Source organism: Chlamydotis macqueenii, chromosome 16, assembly GCF_036417535.1.
Source record: "Chlamydotis macqueenii isolate bChlMac1 chromosome 16, bChlMac1.mat, whole genome shotgun sequence".
NCBI classification, from domain to species: Eukaryota; Metazoa; Chordata; class Aves; order Otidiformes; family Otididae; genus Chlamydotis; species Chlamydotis macqueenii.
Genome location: NC_141571.1, coordinates 6,365,933 through 6,388,654, shown reverse-complemented (window position 1 = coordinate 6,388,654; position 22,722 = coordinate 6,365,933). Strand labels below are relative to the sequence as shown.

Below are 22,722 nucleotides of genomic sequence, written 5' to 3'. Positions count from 1 at the left end.
GGTGTTGCCAGATGCAGTATTTCTCCCTTTTAGCCTCTAACAATTACCCTGCCCTTCGGCGAGCGTTGACCTGGAGCCTGTGCGTATGCAGCTGGGGCACAGATCTTTAACGCGCACGGATACAGTTATTTAAATCTGGTATTGGTTGTCCCCACTCCCCTCTTCAGCTGGGGGGGGTCTATGAAGCGGCACAGTGAGGCTCTTTTCCCCAGGAACTTGCTGTGGGTGGCTGGCTCAAGGTCACCTCGGAGCAGTTGTTTCTGCTGTGGAGCAGCAAATGCTGCTGCTTCTCTTTAATAAACAAGGACAAACCCCTGGAAGTGTCTAGACCTTCCAGCTGGAGTCATATAAAACTAGCAGGGACCGACAATGTTGGAAGGGCACAAGTTCCAGCTGTGGAGCAGGACAGTGCGCAGCAGGTCTGCTGTGTCCGGGCAGAGTGGGGAAACCAAATCGTGGAAGTTAAACTAGTCCAAGATAGCTTCTGCAGTTTAGGGCTGAGAAGTGAATTCAAATTGCCACAAGATAGGATGGGGGGAAGAGCGAGAGCGGGTTCTCCAGGCACATTCGCATAGCGTCCCATGCAAGACAGAGGTAACTAGTAGTGAGGGGGGAAGGAAAGGCAGTGTGGGGAGGGAAGAGACAAAAACTCAGCAGTTTTGTATTCTGCCTGAATTTCTGTTTGTGCTAGTGTTTAAGAATGCCCAGTGCTGCCTGTGGCAGAGGAAGGACAGATATTTTGAGTTCTTGACTGCAACTACCAGGCTCATAGCAAATGTACCGAAACGTTGTTGCCGACATTCACATTGCTCAAACCATCTCATTTTAGTGAAATGATGAGCACTAAGAGAGGACTCGATCACAAACTTACTGTTCCTTCAAAGCCTTCCAATTCACTCAGTGACTCCTGCTTGCTGCCTGCCCGAACCCTCAAGCATTACTGGCAAACGGCATCTTCTCTGGGAATGCCTGCACAGCACAACTGACTTGATTGATGAGCACCAGCGCTTGGCCTTGGACATGGCCCAGTACAACCGGTGCTGAGCACAGCCCTGCCAGCCTCACTGCTCCCAGCCTGCTGCTCTACCTGCCCCAACAAGCCTGGGGGCTCTCTTCTGTCCAGGGATGCCCCAGGACGGGCCTGCAGTCCATCTGCAAAAGAACATGTCTAAAATCCTCTGAGAAAGCACTGGTGGGCTTGGAGCGCTCCCAGGACTTTTCTCAGATCGGATCCCACCTCTCTACTTCCTATCTCAGCTGATCCAGACTGGTGCTTTGTGGTTTTTTTCTTGTTTGTTTGTTTTCCTCCCAGTGGCTTCCCCCCACCCCAGCATTTTACAAGTTACTTGTCTGTCTAGTTTGGGGACTAGTTGAACTGAAGAGGGATGCAGAAGGGCACCCTGGATCAATGAAATTTATTTCTTACCTTACAGAAGTCAAATCGAGTCCTACCTAAGCTTTACATTGGCAGACGCTGAATCAGGACACCAGGAAAGGAGAAAAAAAAATAAAAATTAATGCAGCTGATTCTACAGCCTGATTTCCACCCCACCCTTCTAAAACAGGGAAGGTGCTTCTGTGCTGGCAAAATCCTGTGACCGACTCCAGCCACCTGCTCTCTTCCCTCCGTAACACTTGCATCAGCTCTGAGAGGAGACACCCCAGACTGTGTGTTCCCAAACCGCCAGCACCCCCAATCCTGCCCCGATGGCACCTTCTGCCGGGGCTCTGCTGATGCCACCGGGTCCAGCCACACCGCGCCCCATAGGGAGCCCAGCATCGGCCCCTTTCACAGGCGAGGAAGCTGGGGACGATGCTGGGGGATGATCTCAAGGTCACGCAAGGTCAGGACATCCCTAAAGGGGGCTGGCACCCATCCTGCCCATCAAGTCTTGCTCAGTTTAGCAAGCCAAACCCCAGCTAAATAAATAAGCGCCTCCAGAGGTGCCACGTACCTGCAGGACCCAGAGGGATGAAGCAACTTATCATTTTTTATTCCCAACGGTGCAGCATTAATTCATCACAAAATACGCCACTAGATGGGGCTTTCTGGACAGCAATCCGCAGGAGAGAACCGCTTCTGCTTGGTCAAGCTGCTCCTTTCCTTCCCTAAACCCAGAGGTGGCCCTTTCCAGTGAGGGGAGCCCCAAAAGATGCTTTGGGGCAGTGAGGGCTCTCCTGCACGGAGCGGCTGGGAGAGGAGGCTGCAGAGCAGAGGGCAGGACAACTCCACACAATGGTGCCAGCTTTTTATTTAAAGCCCAATTTGCTCCGAATTTGCAGCCGCGCAGGTCACCGCCCTGACTTTGCAGCCCCAGAGCAGAGGCCAAGCCAGAGTCTTTTCCCTGGGTGTCCCCGAGGCCAGCGCGGGGTCTCCAGCAGCACTGGGGAAAGCCCAGGCTGGGGAGGGAGGGTGGTTTGGGGACCTGCTGCCTATGGAGAAGAAGGCAGGGAGGAGGCAGGGCAGAGCAGAGCACTTCCCAGCCTCAGCCCTCCGTCATCACCCTCCTAAGCACCCTTGGGAGCGGGACGTCACAACACCAAAGGATTCGTTTTCACCTCCCAGCCCTCAGAAAATCGCTCCTTTCGCTGTGTTTGTGCAGCCGGGTTCCAGTTTGGCTCCGCTCCCTCCCAGTGCTCTTGGGCAAAGCGTGCCTCAGTTTCCCCACTTGAACCGGCTCTCCCAAACCGTCCCGTTTCCCTCCACCCCTGGGGTGACCTCACCTGCTCCAGTCTGGTTGTACACAGGAACAGTGTGTGGAGGAGCCACGTTCGCACCCAGAGCCCTCTCTCAGCCCCAAGACCAAGCCTGCAGAGCCCAGTCCTCCATCCTCTCCACAACTTGCCCCTGTGACCCCCAGAACTGGGCTGGCTTTACCCTATGGCACTGGCAGCCAGTCCCATGCGTAGGAATTTATCTCCAGGCTGCCTGATTGCTGGAGATGGAGCGTGATGGAGCCGAGTGCCATAATGCGCAGGCCCGAATGTCCAGCTCGCTGTGTCTAGGACCGTGTCAGCTGTCCACAGGCGTTTGCCCGCAAACCCCTGGGTGATGCTCGCAGCACCCAGCCGGCAGCAGCTACGGAAGCCCCCGCGCTCTCCAAGCAGCAGAAACCTGGCCAGTTTGCAATTGCAACACTCCTTGCTAATTCTGGAAACGATCCCCGACCGTGCCTGCTTTGGCGCAGGAGGGCTCGTGCGGTTTGGCCCGGCACCCCAGGGGCTCTGTTATGCAGCGAGGGCTCTGGGCTTTACCCCGGTACAGGCTGGACGACACCCGTTAGGCAGTAATTTATCTGTGCTCTCCAAAAATGACTGAACACCTTTAAAGAGCCATTGCTGCTTCGTTCCGTGAGGGTTGCAAGGCAGGCAACACACCTGCCAGATGTTTTAAAGCCACTGTCCATCAGTGTGGCTGTTTATTACATAGCTGCCATGTCCAAACCAGTCAAAAACAATCATCTCGGTCTTTGCTGCAAAATATTCCTAAGGAGCCGCAGGGGTTGGAGCTGCCCCGGATTGCCGAGCTGGCAAGGCAGCAGGAGCCTCCGCTGCCGACTCGCCTGTGGAAGCGATGCCTGCGAGCGCGGCACGTTTCCGTGGGAGCCCCACCATGAGCGGGGACGGGCTGCGATTTCACCCACGCCACCGCCACCATCCTCTCCCGTGACCCCTTGGCACCCACCGCCCTGCGCTGCCCACCCCAGCCGGGGAGATGGAGCTGCCCCGGGAGTGATGCTGCTGGCAGGAGCCCATGTGATGCTGGGCTAGCGCCGCTCGCTCCCTCATCCCTCTCCCCGCTCGCTCGCAGGCTGTCATGGCGACTCCCAATAATGTTACTCCCACCAACTGCAGCTGGTGGCCCATCTCGGCGCTGGAGAACGACGCAGGGAAATCCACGGAGGGGGAGGAAAACCAAGACCCGACAGACCCCGCTCTCAAATCCCAGGACAGACTGGTTTTGTACCACTGGACCCAGTCCTTCAGCTCACAAAAGGTACCAAAAAAAAAAAAAAAAAAAAAATAAAAATTGCTCGGCCGGGTTCTCGGGGAAGAATCACCTCCGGTCCCCAGGGCATCCCCTCGCCTGGAGAGGATGGATGCTGTCACAGGGAGAGCAGGGGGCTCATCCCCAGGGCTGGCGAGGGCAGAGGCGCGTGGCTGGGCAGCTCTTTTGTACCCGCGGTTCTGCGTTTTAACAGCATCTGCCTGGGGAGGGATGGGGATGGAGGGGGGGCTCAGCCAAATTCTGCTTTGGCTTTGGGATCGTGGCTGCAGCGGGAGCCACCCCGGCTTGGTACTTGTTCACAGCCCACCCCGGCGTGGCCAGGAGCACAGACAAAGGCTGAGCCGGGCCCCAGGACCACCCTGCTGCTGGGGAGAGGGGGAGGCAGCCCCTGAGCTGGGCTGCTTCCAGGCAGCAGACCCCGGCACGCAGCGATGATTTACCCCCAACATTGCAGCAGCGCCCTGGAAATCCTATTTGCGGGGTGCCCCAGTGAGAAATCACGTTTTCCAGGCGATAGTAAATGCTCATTTTTCAGCGCACCAGCTGTGTATCAAACCTGACCTTCTCCCGGCCCCAAACCCCCCATCATTCCCACACCACGCACATGACACGGGGAAGGGGCTGTTCAGAGGGGTGGGGGAAACACCCGTTCCCGCTCACAGGCGCAAAGAGAGGGGAGGATGCCCAATGCAGCAGGGTGGCTGCACATGTTCGCCTCGGCCGCTGCCAGCGGCGGGTGACTAATGGGCTTCTGATCCGCACCGCCGAGAGATGCTCGCGCCCGGCTCCCCCGCCTCGCGCTGGGCTTGCCGCTATTTTTCCATCTTGTCCGTTTGGCCACGAGCAGCAGGGAGGCAGCGGTTAAGGTGCCTCTCGTGCGGGGTTTCCTACAACCGGCCCCACCTCTGCGGGGCCGGGGATGGAGTGGGGCACGCCTCGAGCCACAGCACCCGCTGGCCCCGCTTCGAGCTTCGCTTTTGAGGTCACTTGCAAGGGAAAAGCGTTTGCTGGAAGGCAGGCGAGCACAGCTGGTGTGATGGACGTCACAGGGCAGGGAGCGGAGGGGGCTGCACGGGACCCCCCAGGCAGAGGAGTTCTGCTCCACGCCGGCTGCGGGTGAAGCTTTTCCAGCTCTGCCCCGGGAGCTGCTCAGAAGCACCCCCAAGGTGCTGGGGCTGTTTGTGGGAGGGATCCTGAGCCCCCACCAGGCTCTGACCCTCCCTGCAAAGGGATTTTTGGAGTTTTGCAGCCAGCGTTGGGCTTTTATACAAGATGCCCCATTGCAGGCGGCCGGCGCTGCAGGAACTGGCTGGGGGGGTCTGGGTGCGTTTCACCACCTCTGGCTGGGACCTCTCCTCGGGGCGCTGGCAGGGGCTCCCCTCACCCACAGGCACCGGGATTACCCCAGGAGCAGAGCCCTCCAGCCCCCGCTGCCTGATGCCAGGCCTTCGGCCTCGGCTCTCCAGAACAAAACAGGGAAGCACGGGGAGTTTGGAGCCGGATGCCCCGGGTGCTCCTGCCCAGGGCTGATCCATCAGCTGGGAGGAAGAGGCCGAGAGCAAGTTGCAGTTGAGGGACTCAGGCTTTTCCTTGTTTGGCTTGAAAAGAAAAAATTAATTTGCCAGCCCTGTTAATAACTAATGACTAATTCCTCAGGAACTGTGAAGTACTAATAGAAATGCTTATATTTGTCAAGTTGTATTTTTAGCTGAGGCTAGCTGGAGGAAAACAAGCACTTTTCCCTCACTCAGTGATTCCGTAAGATGTAGCTGTCTCACATCCCCAGAAGGTTGCGGGTTTTTTTTCCTGATTGACACACTTAGTTCATAACAGTCAGATTTTTATAACCCAGAAGCCTAAAATGCACATTCAACACCACCTTGAGCACAGAGCAAAGCAGCAGGCTCAGCCCCGAGGGCTGGCCATGGGGACGTGGATGAGGACGGTGTCCCACATTCAGCTTCACTCCTGCCTCTCCGCACCGCTGGACTCGGCTTTCCCACCCGTGAGACAAGTGGGTGCCAGCCCAGCCGTGCCGCTCGCTGGCCCGGGGCTGGAGGAGGGCGGCAGCAGCAGGGGAAAGCAGCAGGTTCAGCACAAGAGGTGTGAAGGCAGCAGGCAATGCCCCTGGCAGCGTGGAGGAGGAGGGATGCCATGCAGGCTGCTTGAAACCCTCCACAAAACACAGCACCCCGCCTGCTCAAAACAGGGCTGGTAAAGCCAGAGCCCACCCCGGAGGCCAGCACATACCTGAGTCAGCATCCAGGTCTCCTTCAGCCAGGCAGCAGGACCCACTGGGTGCAAGCACAAAGTATAGCATTGCTGCAGCCCCTGCCTCCTCCTCTTCCTCCTCAGCTGTGTGCTGGGCTATATTGGGACCCTCAGCAGCATCACTGATCCCCCACAGCTGGGGAGCTGCCACCTCCCTCCACCTGCTGCCATGGGATGGGTTCTCAGCCCACCAGCCCCTCCGCCTGTCTCATGGGCCACCAGTGACCAGAGGGAGGATGGTCCATGATCCTGCAAAGTTAGGAAGGGTTTGGGTCTCCCCCTGTTTGCTGGGAAGGCAAAGCCTCGCTTGGCTGCCTGGATTTTTCAACTGCCCCATGCCAAGAGTGCTTGGCTTCTTGCAGGATGAGCGTGCGTCCTGGCACATCACTGTGCTTACGCGGCAGGGGAGGGCCAGGGAGGTGCGATGGGGCAGTGGGGCTCTCGGGGCTGGCTTGGTGTGTGGTGCTGAGCCCTTTCTCCCCGGTCCCCTGCCCCAGGTGCGGCTGGTCATTGCAGAGAAGGGGCTGCCCTGTGAGGAGCGGGACGTCAGCATGCCGCTGATGGAGCACAAGGAGCCCTGGTTCATGCGCCTCAACCTGGGGGAGGAGGTGCCTGTCATCATCCACAGGGACAACATCATCAGCGATTACAACCAGATCATCGACTACATGGAGAAGAACTTCACAGGAGGTAAGGGAGGAGAGGGCTGCATCTCAGAGGAAACTCGGGTCTAATCCAGATGCTGTTTGCCAAATGCATGCACTACGTCCTTTAAAATTTCAGCACACTGGGATGCTGGGACAGTGTTCAAAGGCAGCTCTTTGCAGGGCCGCTGCGGCAAGCAGCCTCTCCCCAGCATCTCACGCCCCTTCGCCCTCATTTCCCCAAACCTGCGGGCTGTCAGGCTGGGACGCTCTGCCGGAGAGGCTTCAAAGCTGAGCCGGGAGCTCGGGCTGTGCCGTCACGACGTTCGCCCCAGCATCCATTCCCCTTGCAACAGAAACATCAAAACCATCTCAAAATAGCTCCTGAAGCAAGGGCATCTCGCCAGCTCAGCTGCTGTCCTCTCCCGGCCCCGCCATGCTGGTGCTGCTTGGTGGAGGCACAATGCTCACTCACCGGCGGGCAGCGGGGATGGGATGGGATGGGATCGGTCAGGAGGAGCCCGCACTGGCAGCGGCTCCTGGGGAACGGCAGCCGCTTTCCTGCACGGCGGCAGCCCCGGGGCCGCGAGGCAGCGGGGAGCGTTGATCTGTGGGGCTGTGGTCCCTGGACCACTTCGCCCGGCCTCTGCGAAGGGCAGGTGGTCCGGCATATGTGACAACAGGCTGTCCTCAGCGGGAGGGGGACACTGCACTGCCCGTGCGCTGGGAAACTCCTGTTGTAGAGATTTTCCAGCCAGGTGCAATTTCTTACCTTTTTGCTGAGAAATGGAGAGGGGAAGCTCCAGGGAAGGGGCCCGGAGCATCCCTGCCTGCTTCGTGCTCTGCCCCAAGTCATTTTCTACCAGCACTGGCTGGCAAAAGCATTGCCAGGATGCCACGGTGTTGGTCCAAGGAGGAATCTCCCACCTGACAGAAAGGTGCAAAGCTTGAAAATGCATTCGTAAGAAGGTGTATTCACTGAGTTGTGTTTTCCCCTGGGCTCGGAGCATAGTCTTTTTCAGATGCTTACACAAACCCTGAGGCTCAGCTGTCAGTGAGGGGCGGTGCAATGAGCAATGGTTTTCTTTCCCCAAAAAAGCAGCGAATAGCACCAACAAGCCACCTTTGAGGGTGCCTCTCACTAGGGCACTGCCCAGCAGTGCCAAGAAACCGCTGATGAGTTGGCTGGTGGCAATGCATCTCAGAACCTGGGCGAGGGGCTCTCCAAGGGCTGCAGCCCCCAGCTCCATCCTCTAAGCCCCCCTCCATCCCACCTTTGCACGGCCCATCCCTTGCTGACTCCTAGTGCAGGTCCACCATGGCATGCAAAGGCAGAGTGAGCGCCATCCCACCAAAAAACCTCCCTGGGACGTGCTGAAGGTTGCGGGCTGGCAGCCAGCATTCCAATATTTCATTGTGGTTGCTCCGTCTCGCTGCCGGACGGGGCAGTGGCTCTGGATTGCACTAGTGTAATGAGTCCGTAACTCAGGGGAGTCCAAACTCAAATCCCTGTGTCTTAGCTTTTTTCTGCAGAATGGGAAGATTTTGTTCTCCTTTGGAGAGATGTGAAGCCGCAGTGTACAAATTGAGGGGCTGCAGAGGTGAAGGGCTTGCTGTGCTGAGCTCCTGGGGACGCGGGGGCTGCGGGGCTGGGTAACGACAGGCGTGCACGTCCCTGTGATCCCGTGGGTTTGCCCACCTCTGGTTATCTCTCATGCCAGCTGAGCACGGGGTACGGTTTTGAGTTACCGCACCGCCCCAGCCAGCCCTGCTCAGAGGTGGCTCAAGCCAGGACTGCAGGCTGGTGTCCCGCGCAGGCTAACGAGCCACTAATGAGTGTCCTGCTAACAGCTTTCCCTTTGCGCTCGCAGAAAACGTCACGCAGCTGATCCCCGAGCCGGGCAGCCTGCTGCACTCGCGGGTGCTGCAGTACCGGGAGCTGCTGGACTCGCTGCCCATGGACGCCTACACACACGGCTGCATCCTGCACCCCGAGCTCACCACCGACTCCATGATCCCAAAGTACGCGACTGCTGAGATCCGCAGTAAGTTGCCTCTCCGGCGGGGCTGCCCAGGGCCGGCGCCGGCGGGATGGCTCCCCCAGCCCTTCCTTCAAGCTCGGTTTGGCTCCGCGGTCTGGCCAGCCACCCTGCTCATCTCTCCTTTCCACCAACACGGGCAGGGACAGAGCTGGGAAATGCCAAAGCAAAATTAATTTGGGAGCTGCAGGCACCCTGTGGAGGCTTCCTAGCCCCAGAGGTGTCTGAGCTCCCATGGGCCATGCACGTTTCTTCACCAGCTCTTTCTAGGGCACACAGATTTACTCCCTCTCCCACGCATCCCCTCTCCCTCCAGTAGCTCTAAGGGCACAGGTGGGAGAGTACAGCCCGACTGAGTTGCAGACAGAGGATGAATTGGCATAAGACTGCGTACCTGACCTTCAAGCACTCATGAAACATTGACGATGCTTAAATTAACTCAACAGCGAGGATCACTCCTGGAGAGAGTCCCTTGCCAGAAAAGTGACCTTGTTCAAAGGGCACCAGTGTGCCCCACATCTCTCCCTTCCTTTAGGCTCTGGACCCAAACAGCAAACGCTGTTCCCCCCGCAGTCCCTTCAGCTGTCTGAGCTATCACCCTCTGAAACGGGGTGCATGTGCATGTGCACACAAAGAGAAACAGGCTGTTCCTGAGGTGTCTCGTCGTCTGCCCTGTCTCTGCTGGCACCCTGCACAGGCTGCTTTCACTGCGTCCCCAAGTGTCACATCTACCCCCAGACCTCAGGCAGATGCAGGGTGCAGAGCCCATCCCTCCCCAAAGGGTGCTGCTGTGATGGCTTTTGACCCCACCTGCCTCACATCACCTCCTCAGCACTCTGCCAAGGTCCTTAAAAATATCTCACCATCCAAACTTTCTCACTGGTGGTGTTTTTCCCAAGCCATTGCAACAGGGGGGCTGTGGGATGCCCCAGTGTCAGTGGTGCCCTTCGTCCCCAACACATTCCTACACCCAGGGAACAGCTCAGCTGCTCCGTTGCAGTGGGTGCCGAGGCAAATCCATGTAGTTGTGTCCCAAGGAGAGGGTGAACTGAGGGCCAGGCTCTCCCAGGGGCAATGAAACCAGGGTGATATCCAGGCTTCCCTCCAAGTTACAGCCCCAGGAGAGCTGGCTGGGAGCCTTAGTGAGCTTGAGCTTCAAGGCTTGTGGTGGAAAATAGGGAGTTTCACCATTTTGTGGCAGCGTACAGCCCACTGCTGGCTGCCGCCCTGGCACCTCCTGCACCCACGCATTGGCAGAGCCAAGCCCTCTTTAGGGGGAACAAGGAGGGAGAGACAGAAGGTCCCTGGCAGGAAGAGATTAGCCCACTTCAGGTAACTTAAGTCATCCCTAAGGTGTTACTTTGCATCTCGTGGTCTGTTCTTCCATTTACCCTTCTCCTTTCCCTCTGTTAGCTCCCTTGCATAAAGCCCTTCACAGCCCTCCCGTGCCCTGGGCGGGGAGGAAGGTGGGTGTCTCTCCCGTGCTCATGATGGGCTTCACGCTACAGAATTGCATCTCCAGACACTGAGCCAGGGCAAGACAGCTTCATTCAGGAAGGAGCATCCCCTCCTCTGCTGCTCACACGTGCACACCCACTCGCGGGCAGCCGGCTCAGACATCCCAAAGGATCGACTGGCTGGGGACGGAGCTGCAGGAACCAGGTTATGGAGCAGCTCAGGGCTGTTCTTAAAACAGTGAGAGACAGAGATCTGCTGGCAGCTCTAGTATGAATCCAGTAGAGGAAATGAAGAGCTGAACCTCCCCTGAAACCTGCAGAGCTGGAGCTTGCCAGGGCCAGGGAGGGGAACCTGCCGTACCCCGCAGTCAGCACTGCCCTGCCATGAGCGGATGGGAGGGCTGAGGAAGCCACGTACCCTTGGGAGGGCATGCAATGCCCTACAGTGACATGGTGGCAGCAAGCCATGAATTTGGCCCATTTTACCTCTCTGGGGTGTTTTTCCTGGTGCCATAGCTATTTTCCATGCAGGACAAGGTGCTTAGATACCAGCCACCCTAGATACCAGTCATCCCTACACCAGCCCCTCTGTCTGTCTCCCCGTAGGACATTTGGCTAACGCCAGCACGGAGCTGATGAAGCTGGACCACGAAGAGGAGCCGCAGCTATCAGAGCCCTACCTCTCCAAGCAGAAGAAGCTCATGGTAAGTGGGTCAAAGCCACACACATCTCTTTGGTGGTGGGGGGACACGACCCATGGACCTGCCATGGGCACCTCGTGCCTCACATCCCTGCGCAATTGCAAGGACATGTGTCCATCCATCCATCCCCCATCCTAACCCCAGTCTCCACCCAGGCCAAGATCCTGGAGCATGATGATGTGAACTACTTGAAGAAGATCCTTGGTGAGCTGGGAATGGTGCTAGACCAGATTGAGGCTGAGCTGGAGAAGAGGAAACTGGAGTACCAAGGTAGGTGCTAGACTGAGTTTAGGGGGTGTTTTTCCACACGAGGCTGAGGTGCAATGCCAGGAACAGGTGATGGCTTTGCACTTGGTGAAACACCGTTCAGGTTCATTGGGGGCTGGGGCTGCCACTGGGCTCTCCTGTTTTTGGATGCCATGGCAGATGTGGTCTTACTAACCTCCGGCAAACCACCCCTGCTCTGGGGAGCCCCTGTGCCCCTCGCCACAGGGGACAGCGAGATCTCTGTCCTCATGGCTGTTCTGGGGGAGCTCCAAAGTCATCACAGGGTGGTGGCAGGTCCCCTCTGTCTCAGTGAGGGGTCACCAGTGACTGATGCCCTGGCTGATTCAGGAAGGAGCAGACTGGCTTCAGGCTCTTGCAGCACGAGGAGCACAGACTGCCAAAAGTGCAGGGCTGGGGACGTGTCCCACAGCCAAGCCCCCCGCCAGCTGCGAGGCTGCAGCACGTCCCAGAGGAGCACAGGCAGGGAAACCCAATGGGAATTTGAGGGGCCCTGGAAGGGTGGGAGCTTTTCTAGTACCTGCGTCAAACGCCAGTGGGTGGGAGAGAGCAACACCAGCCATCCCTGACATCAAATACGAGCTGCTGGGGGCCTGTCGAGAGCCACCCTGGCAGACAGGGATGCATGGGCACAGCTGGGCATCGCTTGGCCCGCTGTCACCCCACGATGACGCCATCGTTCTCCCATCCCTGCTGCTGGTAGGGCTCATAACCCCAGCCCTGGCAGGGCTGGCGGCTGCCAGCGCCGTGGTGCCAGGTCTGGAGCAGAGCCCAGATGCAGTTAATCAGGGGACGACCCCACGGCTGCCCCTGCCCTTGGGACCAGCCTCAGCCACGGGGAGCCGTGCGTCATGCTCGGGGCCGCACCGAAGGGCTCTCAGAGGTGCCAAGGTCGGGCCCTGCAAGGCGCTGTTTTGGGGATTTGCTGAGAGCCCTGATGCGTTCACAGCAGCACCCTGTGTTGCCCTAATTGCCTCCAACGAACACCCTCATTAACTGATCCGAGAGCTGGGATAGCTCAGCAGAACTCAGCATAATGAGGTGCCCTTGGAGGATGTCCCGCGTGCCTGGGGCAGAGGGATGGCTGCTGCTGCTGCCAGCACCAGAGCAGTCTGCTGCCTTTGGTCTTTGCGTGCTGCTCCTGGCCCCCAAAGCTCCCCCCGCCAGGTCAGGATCTCAGCGGCGGGCACAGGCACCAGCCCCTTGGCACCTTCCCAGGAGCCGCAGTGCAGCAGCTCTCCTCCCACGCAGCCCAGGCTGCCGGCCGAGGCGCAGCGATGCGGGCAGGGCAGGGCAGGAGGAGGGGGAGATGCTGCAGGAGCACAGGGTGACCCCCTGCCACAGCCACCCCGCTCGGCTGGGACAGGCTGGTCCAAGCTGGGGCTGCTGCAGACGCAGAGGGGACGAGTTGCCCTTACCCGTGTTTCTGCCCCACTTGGCACTGGGAAGGGGTGCAAGGCACTGGGGCACCCCACAGCCAGGTCCAGACCTCAGCAGCGGGTGCAACCCAGAGTCGAGAGAGGCAGGGCTTCCTCCCAAAGCTGCCATCCTCACATTTGCTTTCTCCTTTGCCTATAGCAGCGCCTAGGAGCAAGGCACCTCAGCCCTGCTTCCCTTACCTCTGAGCCAGAGCATCCTCAGGGTCCCTGCAGCACCCAGGAGGCTCTGGCTGCAGCACCCCCACAATTCATTAGTCACTGAAAACATTTATTGACTAATTAGGCACAGGCAATCTGTCCTCTTGGGCTGTGCCTCCAGCAGGATCAGGCAGGCTGCCAAGCGGCTACAAACGAGGGCTGCTAATTACCAGTAATTCCCCTGGCCTGGCCCTGCAGGCAGCACCGGTGCCGGCTGAGGGGTGCAGTAAAGGTGCCGCTCTCTCCCTCCCAGATATAACAGCCACAGGACAGTGGAAGAGCCCCAAAATTCATGATTTGGTGCAAAGCTGGAGGCTCAGGCTGGATGGGGCCAGGTTTTGTGGCCCTTCTGCTGTTCTTGCCTACTCGCACCTCCCTCAGCTCCGTCCCAGCCCTGCTCCTCAGCCCTGAAGGCCACAGAGGAGCGTTCAGTGCCATCCTGGCCAGAGCCCGCTTCTTCCAGCCTAACAGCAGCTCCGTTTCTTCCTGGATGTCTCTCTGGTGAGGTTACCCATTATCAGGGGCTCTCAACGCTTTGGTGCCTCTCCTTACACCCGCCATTCCCATCACGTCCTGCCTCCCCCAAAACCTGGCTCTCGGCACAAACGTGCTGCCAGTGTTGGTGTCCCAGAGCGGGGTCCCTGCTGCAGGAGAGCGGACAGAGGCAGGACCACCCTGACAGCACCCAGGGAGAGCAGCCAGGCCAGCCAGCACATGTTTTTGATTCTTGAGGATTTCTCACATCCCTAAAATAGGATAAGTTAACGTGACACTCCTGCAACAGCTCCCGGTGCAGCCAAGGACAAACGCTGCTGCTCTCCCCGAGCGCTGACAGGGCAGAAGGGGTCACTGCACCGCATCTTCCTTCAAGGGCAGCCAAGGGCCCTTTTCCAGGGACCTCCTGGGTACGGCAGGATGCCATCTCCTGCTGCTCTTGACTTGGGAGAGGGTAACAGAGCTATTTTGCAAACAGCGAGTTGTATCTTCACGTGGGCCGTAAATTATCATCTCGTATTCCCAGATTTGTGGCCCCACGTGTCCTCCATCACATAGCCTGGTAGATTGGGTCTGAACTCTTGCAATATCAGACAGCTGAGACAAAACACCCCAGGTATAATACAAACGCTGCTGCCCTCGTGGATCCTCTGAGCAAGGTGACCACCCAAGGGTTCCTTCTTACTCTGCCTGTTCTGTTGCTTCTCTCTCTCCAGGGCAGAAGTGTGAACTCTGGCTCTGCGGATGCGTCTTTACTTTGGCCGATGTCTTGTTAGGAGCTACCCTGCACCGCCTCAAGTTTCTGGGACTATCTAAGAAATACTGGGAAGATGGCAGCAGACCTAACCTACAGTCCTTCTTCGACAGGATACAAAAACGCTTCGCCTTCAGGAAAGTTTTGGGAGATATACACACCACGCTCCTGTCCGCAGTGGTACCCAACGCCTTCAGGCTGGTCAAGCGGAAACCTCCCTCCTTCTTCGGAGCCTCCTTCCTGATGGGATCTCTGGGAGGAATGGGATATTTTGCTTACTGGTACTTAAAGAAAAAATACATCTAGTGCTGGCTGCTTGGTGTTTAGTTTGGTGTCTCTGTGCTGTGTGAAATTATGATGCAGCCTCAGTAACTGTAATGAAATTTGAAGCAAGGTAATGAATAATTATATTGTTTAATGTAACATTCCATAGTCTAGAAGTAGAAACGTATACTGCAAGGAAATAAGACAACAACAACAAAAAAAAATGCGTCAACTTGTAAATGCCTTTTTTAGGTTTAAGTATTCAACTCCAGCGAGAGGCTCAGGGGCTCACGGGCTCAGCTGTGCCCCCCGGGAAGCGATGCCGCCTCTGGCACCAGCCGGCTCCAGTGGGAGAGACGAGAACCCCGGGAAGACTCCCTGACGCCCAGGCTAACTAACGGGACTCGGCTACTGGGTCCTGTATGTTTGTGTTCACATTTCACACATGCAGGTAGTGGGGACTTTCTTCTCCTAGAAGGCGTTGCATTGTTGTGCTCGGAGGCTTTCCTGGGAGCAGAGTGCAGTAGCTGGTCACAGTCAAGGTGGATTTGCGTTCCTAAAGTATCCATTTTTTAAATTATTTTCATTAAAAGGAATATTTTTTATTGAGCTGCTCTTAGGATGTATCCACTTTCTACGTCTGGTTTTGGTAGGCTTTTTTTTAAAGAATTTAATGTTTGTCTTTAACTGCCGCACTTTTTTCCTGAGACACATAATTTTGACTTCCATCCTGAATTTTGGCACATGAAGGAGATTTTTGTTTTAAGCCTTTTGGCTCTGTCTCTTGAGTTTTCTTTCACGGATTTGCAAAGCATCTTTCACCGACTGAGCATATCTGGACTCTGAAAAAGTACAACCATTTTCAGAACTCTTCCGCACTTTCCTGAAAGCCCTTCGGCTTTCCCTTCCATCGGGGGCTCTTTTCCATCATTTCCTCGTTGTGTGTTTTCTTAGAGACACTTTGCACAGAATCACATTGATGACTTTCTTGTGCCTTTTGCATGTTGGAAAGAATAACGGGCCTCACTGCTACTCATGCTTTGAAAACTGAGATCCTCAATAAACCATATGGGAGGAGTAACGGCTTCACATTTCTAAATGCGTTCAACGCTCTTACCTCAACGCTCTGTGGGCAGAGGGATGTGCAGGTGGTTTGTGCTTTTTCTCATGTACAAGTTTGCATGGAAACAATAGGTATTCCTCTTCCAAGGCACTCATTTCTGTCAGTGCTCAGCCTGCTAGGACCTCCCCTGGCTGCTTTTCCGAGCGCTCCGGTGATTCCTAGCGAGTCGCGCTGTGTCTCCGGGCTCGGGAACGTATGCCAAGTGTGGCTGAAGCAATATGAATTGCATTTGCCTCCGACTCAAAAATTATCTTTATGTAGTGGAAAGCAGCAGGATTTCCCCACAGCTTTGGTTGTTGATACCCCCTGGCAGCCACGGAATTGTGACTGTTTAGCAGGAATTACAAGGGATGAGCACACAGACATCAGACAATGCAAAATGCACAAATTTACGCTGGGCTTGTCACAATTAAGTAGGCTGGTCTGATGCGCTCCTGGAATACAATGCCCTGTGTGGCTGCAAAGGTGCTGTGTTGTCCATGTAACCCCCAGTGATCAGGGCCACATTTAAGATCCGCCGAGGCTGCCAAGTGAAACATCACAGATGCACACCGCCCCAAACACAGTTACAGATTTGCCTCACGGTATCAATGACTTTGGGAAGAAATAGTTATTTTGCTTGTTTTTGAAGAGGGAGGCACGAGAGTCCTCTGAGGTGATCCCTTTTGCTGGATCTGAAAGAGCATACACAACCACACGTGGTTCATCTGGTCCATTAGCAGATACTAACAGAAGTTATAAAGATACGCTGACATGAAACCCTTACCAGGATTTCCTCCTTTGACCTTCACCTGTTGTTCTATGCACGCATTCCCTGGTGATCTCCAAGAGCTGATGATTCCTTTATTTTCTGTAGAAAGGAATATCACTGGGGGTACAAGGCCAGGAAACACAGAGAGCCCAGGATTTCAGACCAAGAACGAGGCAGAAGGAAGCTGCTTAGCCAGACTGATACTTGTTACTTTGCTCTATTTTTTTTTTTAAACCAAATAACAAATTTAAAATCTCAGAGCAAATCAGAACTCTAAACACTGCAGAAAATAGGTGTTTGTTCTGTTCTGGAGCACACCGTTAACACACAACTGTTACACGGCAGGCAGGGCCAGCAGCTGGAACACGGCGCAGGTCAGTTTGGACCAACACGCGAGAGCCGTCAGTCCCGTTGCTTTGTGGGGAGCCCACAGATGCTGTAGTGATGAGTTTTGTACAGGTTCCCAGCTAGGACTATTCACTAGCAAGCCTTTGTTTTGGATTAAATTAAAAAAAAAAAAAAAAAAAAAAAAAAAAAAGGCAAAAATCAGTGCAGACAGTGCCACTCCCTGTCGCTGAGCCGCGTTCCCCTGCAATGGAAAATACCGGGACTTTGCCCCAGGGAAAAGCAACCTGTGCGAGCGATAAAAGGCAATTGCTGTCAGAGGCAGAGGCTGGATTGATGTTGAAGACCACGCTGAAACGAACTGGGAGGTAAGTGTCACCACCCCGATCGTTCCAGATTAGCCAGTTACTATAAGCAGCCCTATGGTGATCCCAGGCTGTCATCATAAAAAGTTGCTTTCGCTCAAGCTGATCTGAGCCTAATCAGACTTTTTCTGCTCTAGTTCCTTTTAAAAGGGGAGACCACCACACTACACAGCCATAAGCCCGGCACTGGCCCGAAGTTCACTGTCTGAGGTGCTTTCTGTACACAGAAATATGAACACGATAGCAAAAAATCTGTTTTCTCACTCCAGGACCTTACGCTTTGCTCTCCGCAAGGTGTGGGTAGCAGTGGCACCCAAGGGGCATGGCTGGAAGGTGAGGCACCTCAGAGATGCTATTGGGAGCACGTGCCTGCTCTGGGACCCCTTACAATTCACCGCTGAGGAACTCTGTAGCAAAGTGCTATCGCCGAAGCACTGGCTTGGCTGCTCTGGACAACAGAGCAGAATGGCTCGTGCTGTATCTCGCATCAAATACTCCTGTGGACCTGATCCAACCCCAGTTAGGGTCCTTCTTAGGCTTTACCCTATGTATACTTATTTTCCCCAAGCAAATTTTTATCCTTCAAAATCTCTGTGTTTTAGAGGCAAATGTGCTTTTAGGCACCTCAGGGCCTTAAAATCTGTATCTGTGCTGAAATGCAGAACGTTTAATTATCAGAGGGAAGAAAATCAGGGGCTATTTGTCAGGTCCAAGCCCTTTCGAGCACCTCTGAGACGGAGCTTCATAACACTGAGCGAGCTCCTAAGGAGCGGTCACTCGCTCGTCCCTCACAAGTCTCCTGTTTAACAGGCTCCCCATGGTCAGATCTGTAGTACTACAGCTTCTGAAATCTTTTTACTCCTAGGGGTTTTGCTCAGAAGACTCAATTATGAAAACTGAAAAACGTACGTGCCAGTCTTGCAGCTGGCTGGCAGCCTTCTCTTTTGCCTGTCAAGGGATGGAGGAGACCTCTCCATGCAGAATAAAGGATTTCAAAACCAAGCCTGCCAGGGGACATGGAAGACACCACAGGCCCTGTCCATCACAGGTCGCCAAGGAAACCGAGAGCAAGGGCTGCCTCAGAATACTGAGTGACCATCTTGTGGCCCTCTGAGAAATTAATTGCTGAGTCTTGCTCTGTTTCTGAATTTAAAAAAAAACATCCTTACCACTCAACTGCAACTTCAGTATCCTGGCTAAGAAGGAAAGGAGGATGGTGTAAGATCTGCTGCTTCAAGCAAGGGGAAACTCTCTTTCTGCTAACAGAAAACACTAAAGCTTCTAAAAATACTTAACATCAGGTTGCATTTTGTGGCATTCACTGCCGTCATCAAGGTCAACGCCAACACCACCCAGACTGGATCCACAATGCAGGCAATGACAGCAACTAAATCTCTCAGGTTCCTGAGGGATACACAGGATTAAAATATGGGATAATAGGATAATAGTATTTTGAGAGGGCCAGGGGTAATATAAAATATGATAATATGGGATTAAAAACTAAATAACCAAAGAACCAAGAAACAACGTACAACATAAAAGCTAACTACTGTAACTCCACACGCGCGGTTATCTGTGGAACAGCAGAGGGTAGGAGGGTAATTTCACATCTGTTCACGCTACCAAGCTGCTCTTGCTACTCGAATCTGTAGAAAAGCTCCTTTGGCCTCGGTAGGACAGAAGAGGTCCCAGCCCAGGTTCAGCAGGCTGCTCCCAGACAAAAGTTCAAACCCATAGGTACGAATGGGAATGAAAACATTTGCATAAGTATTTTCTGAGCAGGGACAGACTTTGTATCCCTAAAGGATTTCCTAAAGCATGGCCTCAGTGATAAATCAGAGAGGTGTCAGGCCAAGCCATTTATAATATTGAATCGAAGGTTTTAAGCAGTGGAGAAAACAGACTGGAACTTGTATTCTCAGATAGAGTGCATTCACAACAAACAAATTTCCTATTTTTTCCCCTCATGCTGATTTCCAAATGTGCCCAAATGACATTTACTGTCATTGTCTTTCACTCTCCATTTTGCACGCTTTCCTCTGAAGGACTAAACAGAGAGAAAAGTCTGCTTTAAATGCCTCACAGTGCAAGAAAGAATCCCACAGACGCCGTAAATAATTCAGATGAACAACTGCTTTGTCAGAACACAGCTGTCTCGGTGCAGCTGCAGCGAGGGCAGGCAGAGGCTGCGGACTGCAGTAACGCGCGCGCTGCAGCCCGGGGCTCCACTCGCAGACGGCGCTTGCCGTTGCCAAAGCAGATTACGCCTATTTCCATGCGACTTTGATGCTGAAGAGCATCGATGAGCAAAGTGTCAACCTCCACCCACTCCTTGAGAGCTCACAGTATTTTTTTTCCTTTTTTTTTTTTTTTGGCTTTCTCCTCTGCACAATGATCTACTTTCAGCTCTTTTTTCTTCACCCGTCTCTACCGCCCTACCCCTCTCCTCACTCCCCTGATTTCTCTCTCCTCCTGCAGACAGCCAGGGATGTGTGACCATTTTCAGAGACATTTCTGTTGTCAGGAGCCCAGGGGTTGTGCAGCGCTGCGTTGTGGATACAACACCTCCCGTTTCCACCTTCTCAGAAAGAACAGCTAAGAAATGCAGGAGATACACTCTTGACAGAAAGCTCTTAATTAACAGCAGAGTGATAACTTCAAAAGCTTGCCTTTAAAAATAACACCGTCCAGCCCCTTACTTTCACTGCCTCCTGCCTCAGCCCTTTCCTACCAGCACCTCATCTCTCCTGTGACCTAAATTCTTTTTAGCTCCAGGAGTTATCCAAATAAAGCTACTTTGCAATCAGAACAGAGCGTGACCAGGTTTGTGGGTGCTTTATAATCCTGCAGGCACTTCTTGACACAGAACTAAGTGCTCTGCATAGTTAAGTGCTTTCGCACACGCTCTTTACATCACAAGGTCACATCACTCCGCTGCAAGCCTCCTGGAACACTCTTCTATTTTTGCTTACCAAAAGCAATTTCTTTCCATTTCATGCCCTCAGAGCCAATCACTACAGAACAGCAACAGGGAAGATTCTTGGCCACACGTGAAAGAAACCTCCCTAAAACAAAGCAAATCCCTAGAAAACAAAAAAAAAACCCCAAACACTCTGGCATAATTTTTTCTCTTAACTTCCGAATCATGACAATCCACAGGAAGAAAAGAAAAATATATATATATTCCTAAAACCTAAAAATTCTATTACTCTTTTTCTTCTAAAAACCAAACCAGTCAGGTCAGGCTACAGCAAAGCTGGAGCAATGGTGCAGTGCTGGGACCTAGAATGACACTGCCGTGACCTAGAATGACACTGCCAAGCACGTATTAAATCCGTGCTCGCTTCCATCATCTGCCAAACACAGCGCGCAGACCCCGAATGCCATTCCGAATCAGCGCAGTCCTGCTGGGTTTGGGTGCAACGACTCACACGTTTGGATATAAGGCTAACAGGCTCTACAGGCTCAACACCATCTTTATTTTCAGCTAATTTTGCCCGCCTTTCTCCATCACAGTCAGCTATTTTGAGCCACGGCCTCTTTAGCTGAATTTTCTCCAGCACTGAGTCATGATGCTAAGCCTGTCACTGATACAGTCACATCGCGTGTAACCTCTCAGCTCCGCTCTTCTCCCCAGTCCCCACGAGATGGGAAGGCTCCACAGAACAGAGGCAGCACAGGATTCAGGGATGAGATTTCAGAAGAGAGCTGACATGTACATTAAGGATATGCTTTCTTACTGCTCTGACATCAACAACGCTTCCCACAGATTATATGCACTAAATCGCATGACTGAGGGAATACACGACCTAAAAGTACAGAATGAGCCTAGACCGGACATGGAAAAAGGCTTCAGAAATATGAGATGAAAACCAATCATCATTTGTTCCACACTTTTCTTTTTTCAGCCTTACACCACTGGGGAGATGCACAGTACAACTGCACATCTCCCACACTGTCAGGAAAAGCAGGACTGAGAAGGCACTTTTCTGAGTACTGCTTTCCCTCAATATTCAGCTGTCCTGAAACACCAGTAAAGCTCTTCACCTACTTATTTTCTCTGCCATAATATAGCTCCAAAGCTTTTCTGTAAAAGTTGTTCAGCTTGCTACAAGGCACACGGCATTGCTTGTGTTTCATGATGGCCAGAGGGCAGTTTAAAAAGAAATAATCTTTCAGACTAAATATTACTACATAATTGCCTGAAATTTCAGGCCCGCAATCCTGATAATAATTTCCATTTCTACTTTCCCAGCTTGTTAACCTCTATGTTCTCATACTTTAAGCACTAAGGTACTTTTCCCGCATTCAAATTAATTAACAATTTCCTACTAAAAACTTGGGTGAAACTACAGAAATGCATTCCTTGCTCCCCAAGAAAAGGACAAAGCTACCTCTACTAATGCACCAAGTGCCACTGTCGTGTTGTCTTCTCTTTTTTTCCATGGGTTCAAGCACACCAGGTGTGGCTATGCTTCAATAAATTCAGCATGCGTTCTTTTCTGGGTAAACACCATTACACTGACAGACCAACTCCTTTTAACAATGGTTAATTACAAGTTCAGAAGCACAACAGCCTTTTTTTTTTGCTAGCATTAATTACTTTCATCTTCAGCTTTGGCAAAATACTTAAAGCAACGGAAGACAAAAATATACAGAGAGGAAGCACGCATCTAGCAGAGGTAAAGAGCATTTATTACTAATCTGCGCTCCAGGAGGCGAAATGAAGCTATGAAAAGAAATAATCCCAGGAAACAAGTTTCTGAGCGAACAGAGATAAACTCAGGCTGATCAAAGGGAAAGAGCTGGAAAAGGCTGATTGCAGAGAAGCTGCAGGGATCTGCTTTAAGCTACAGTGGAAAAAACAGATATTATTTCACTAAGAAAAGTGACTGTAGACTTGTGTTCATAACTAAAGCCTGATTTTCCAAAACATCTAATGTATCACAGCAGTCCCTACAGTTTTTTTTTCCCCACTAAAGTGCACCATACAGCATAACTGGGCGTTTCTCGCTTCAGAATGAAAACAGGATTCTTCTTTCGCAGCTCTCCGCAACCTAAATTTCAGTACACACAAATAAATTGACAAACCAAGAATACCACTTAGCACCAGTGAAGCATTCACGGAACAAATCTGCTTTGAACAGAGACTTTGAGGAAGAATCAAACCCTGGTTTCGGCTGTGTTTAAAGTCTGAACTGTGCAGATGGCTCTTACGAAAGATCTAAACTTTCCTGTTTGCCTGATCTTGTCTCCAGTGACGCAAACATTTGAAAGAGTCCCAGATAAGTGAGGGGTGAAATGAATCCTAATCCAGTTGATCTTCTCACCGGGTTGTAGCTGAGACTCCCCTCCTTGCTGGCCCCAGCAGAGGAAAGTGTTTAAGGCACCAAGAACTGCCTCAGCCACATCAGTCAGTCCACACACTGCTTCTGTGAAAGCACCGTGATACAGAGCTCACAAAACAGGCTTGACAAACACAGGCAACGAAAAATTAGCATATGTTGAAATAAGAAATACACTAGTAAGACATTGGAAATAAGATTTACCTAAATAATTCTACAGACACAGAAAGACAGCTC

At 53.3% G+C, this 22,722-nt stretch overlaps 1 protein-coding gene across 1 annotated transcript; it reads left to right on the top strand.

The window, feature by feature from the left end:
* The first annotated feature begins 3,593 nt into the window (after positions 1 to 3,593).
* On the top strand, positions 3,594 to 15,637 carry GDAP1L1 (ganglioside induced differentiation associated protein 1 like 1). The gene is made up of 6 exons (XM_010127979.2): positions 3,594 to 3,997; positions 6,778 to 6,970; positions 8,796 to 8,969; positions 11,027 to 11,124; positions 11,277 to 11,391; positions 14,255 to 15,637. Exons 1-6 carry the CDS (start codon positions 3,818 to 3,820, stop codon positions 14,596 to 14,598), a joined length of 1,104 nt encoding a protein of 367 aa, XP_010126281.1. The 5' UTR covers positions 3,594 to 3,817; the 3' UTR covers positions 14,599 to 15,637.
* The last annotated feature ends 7,085 nt before the right edge of the window (positions 15,638 to 22,722 follow it).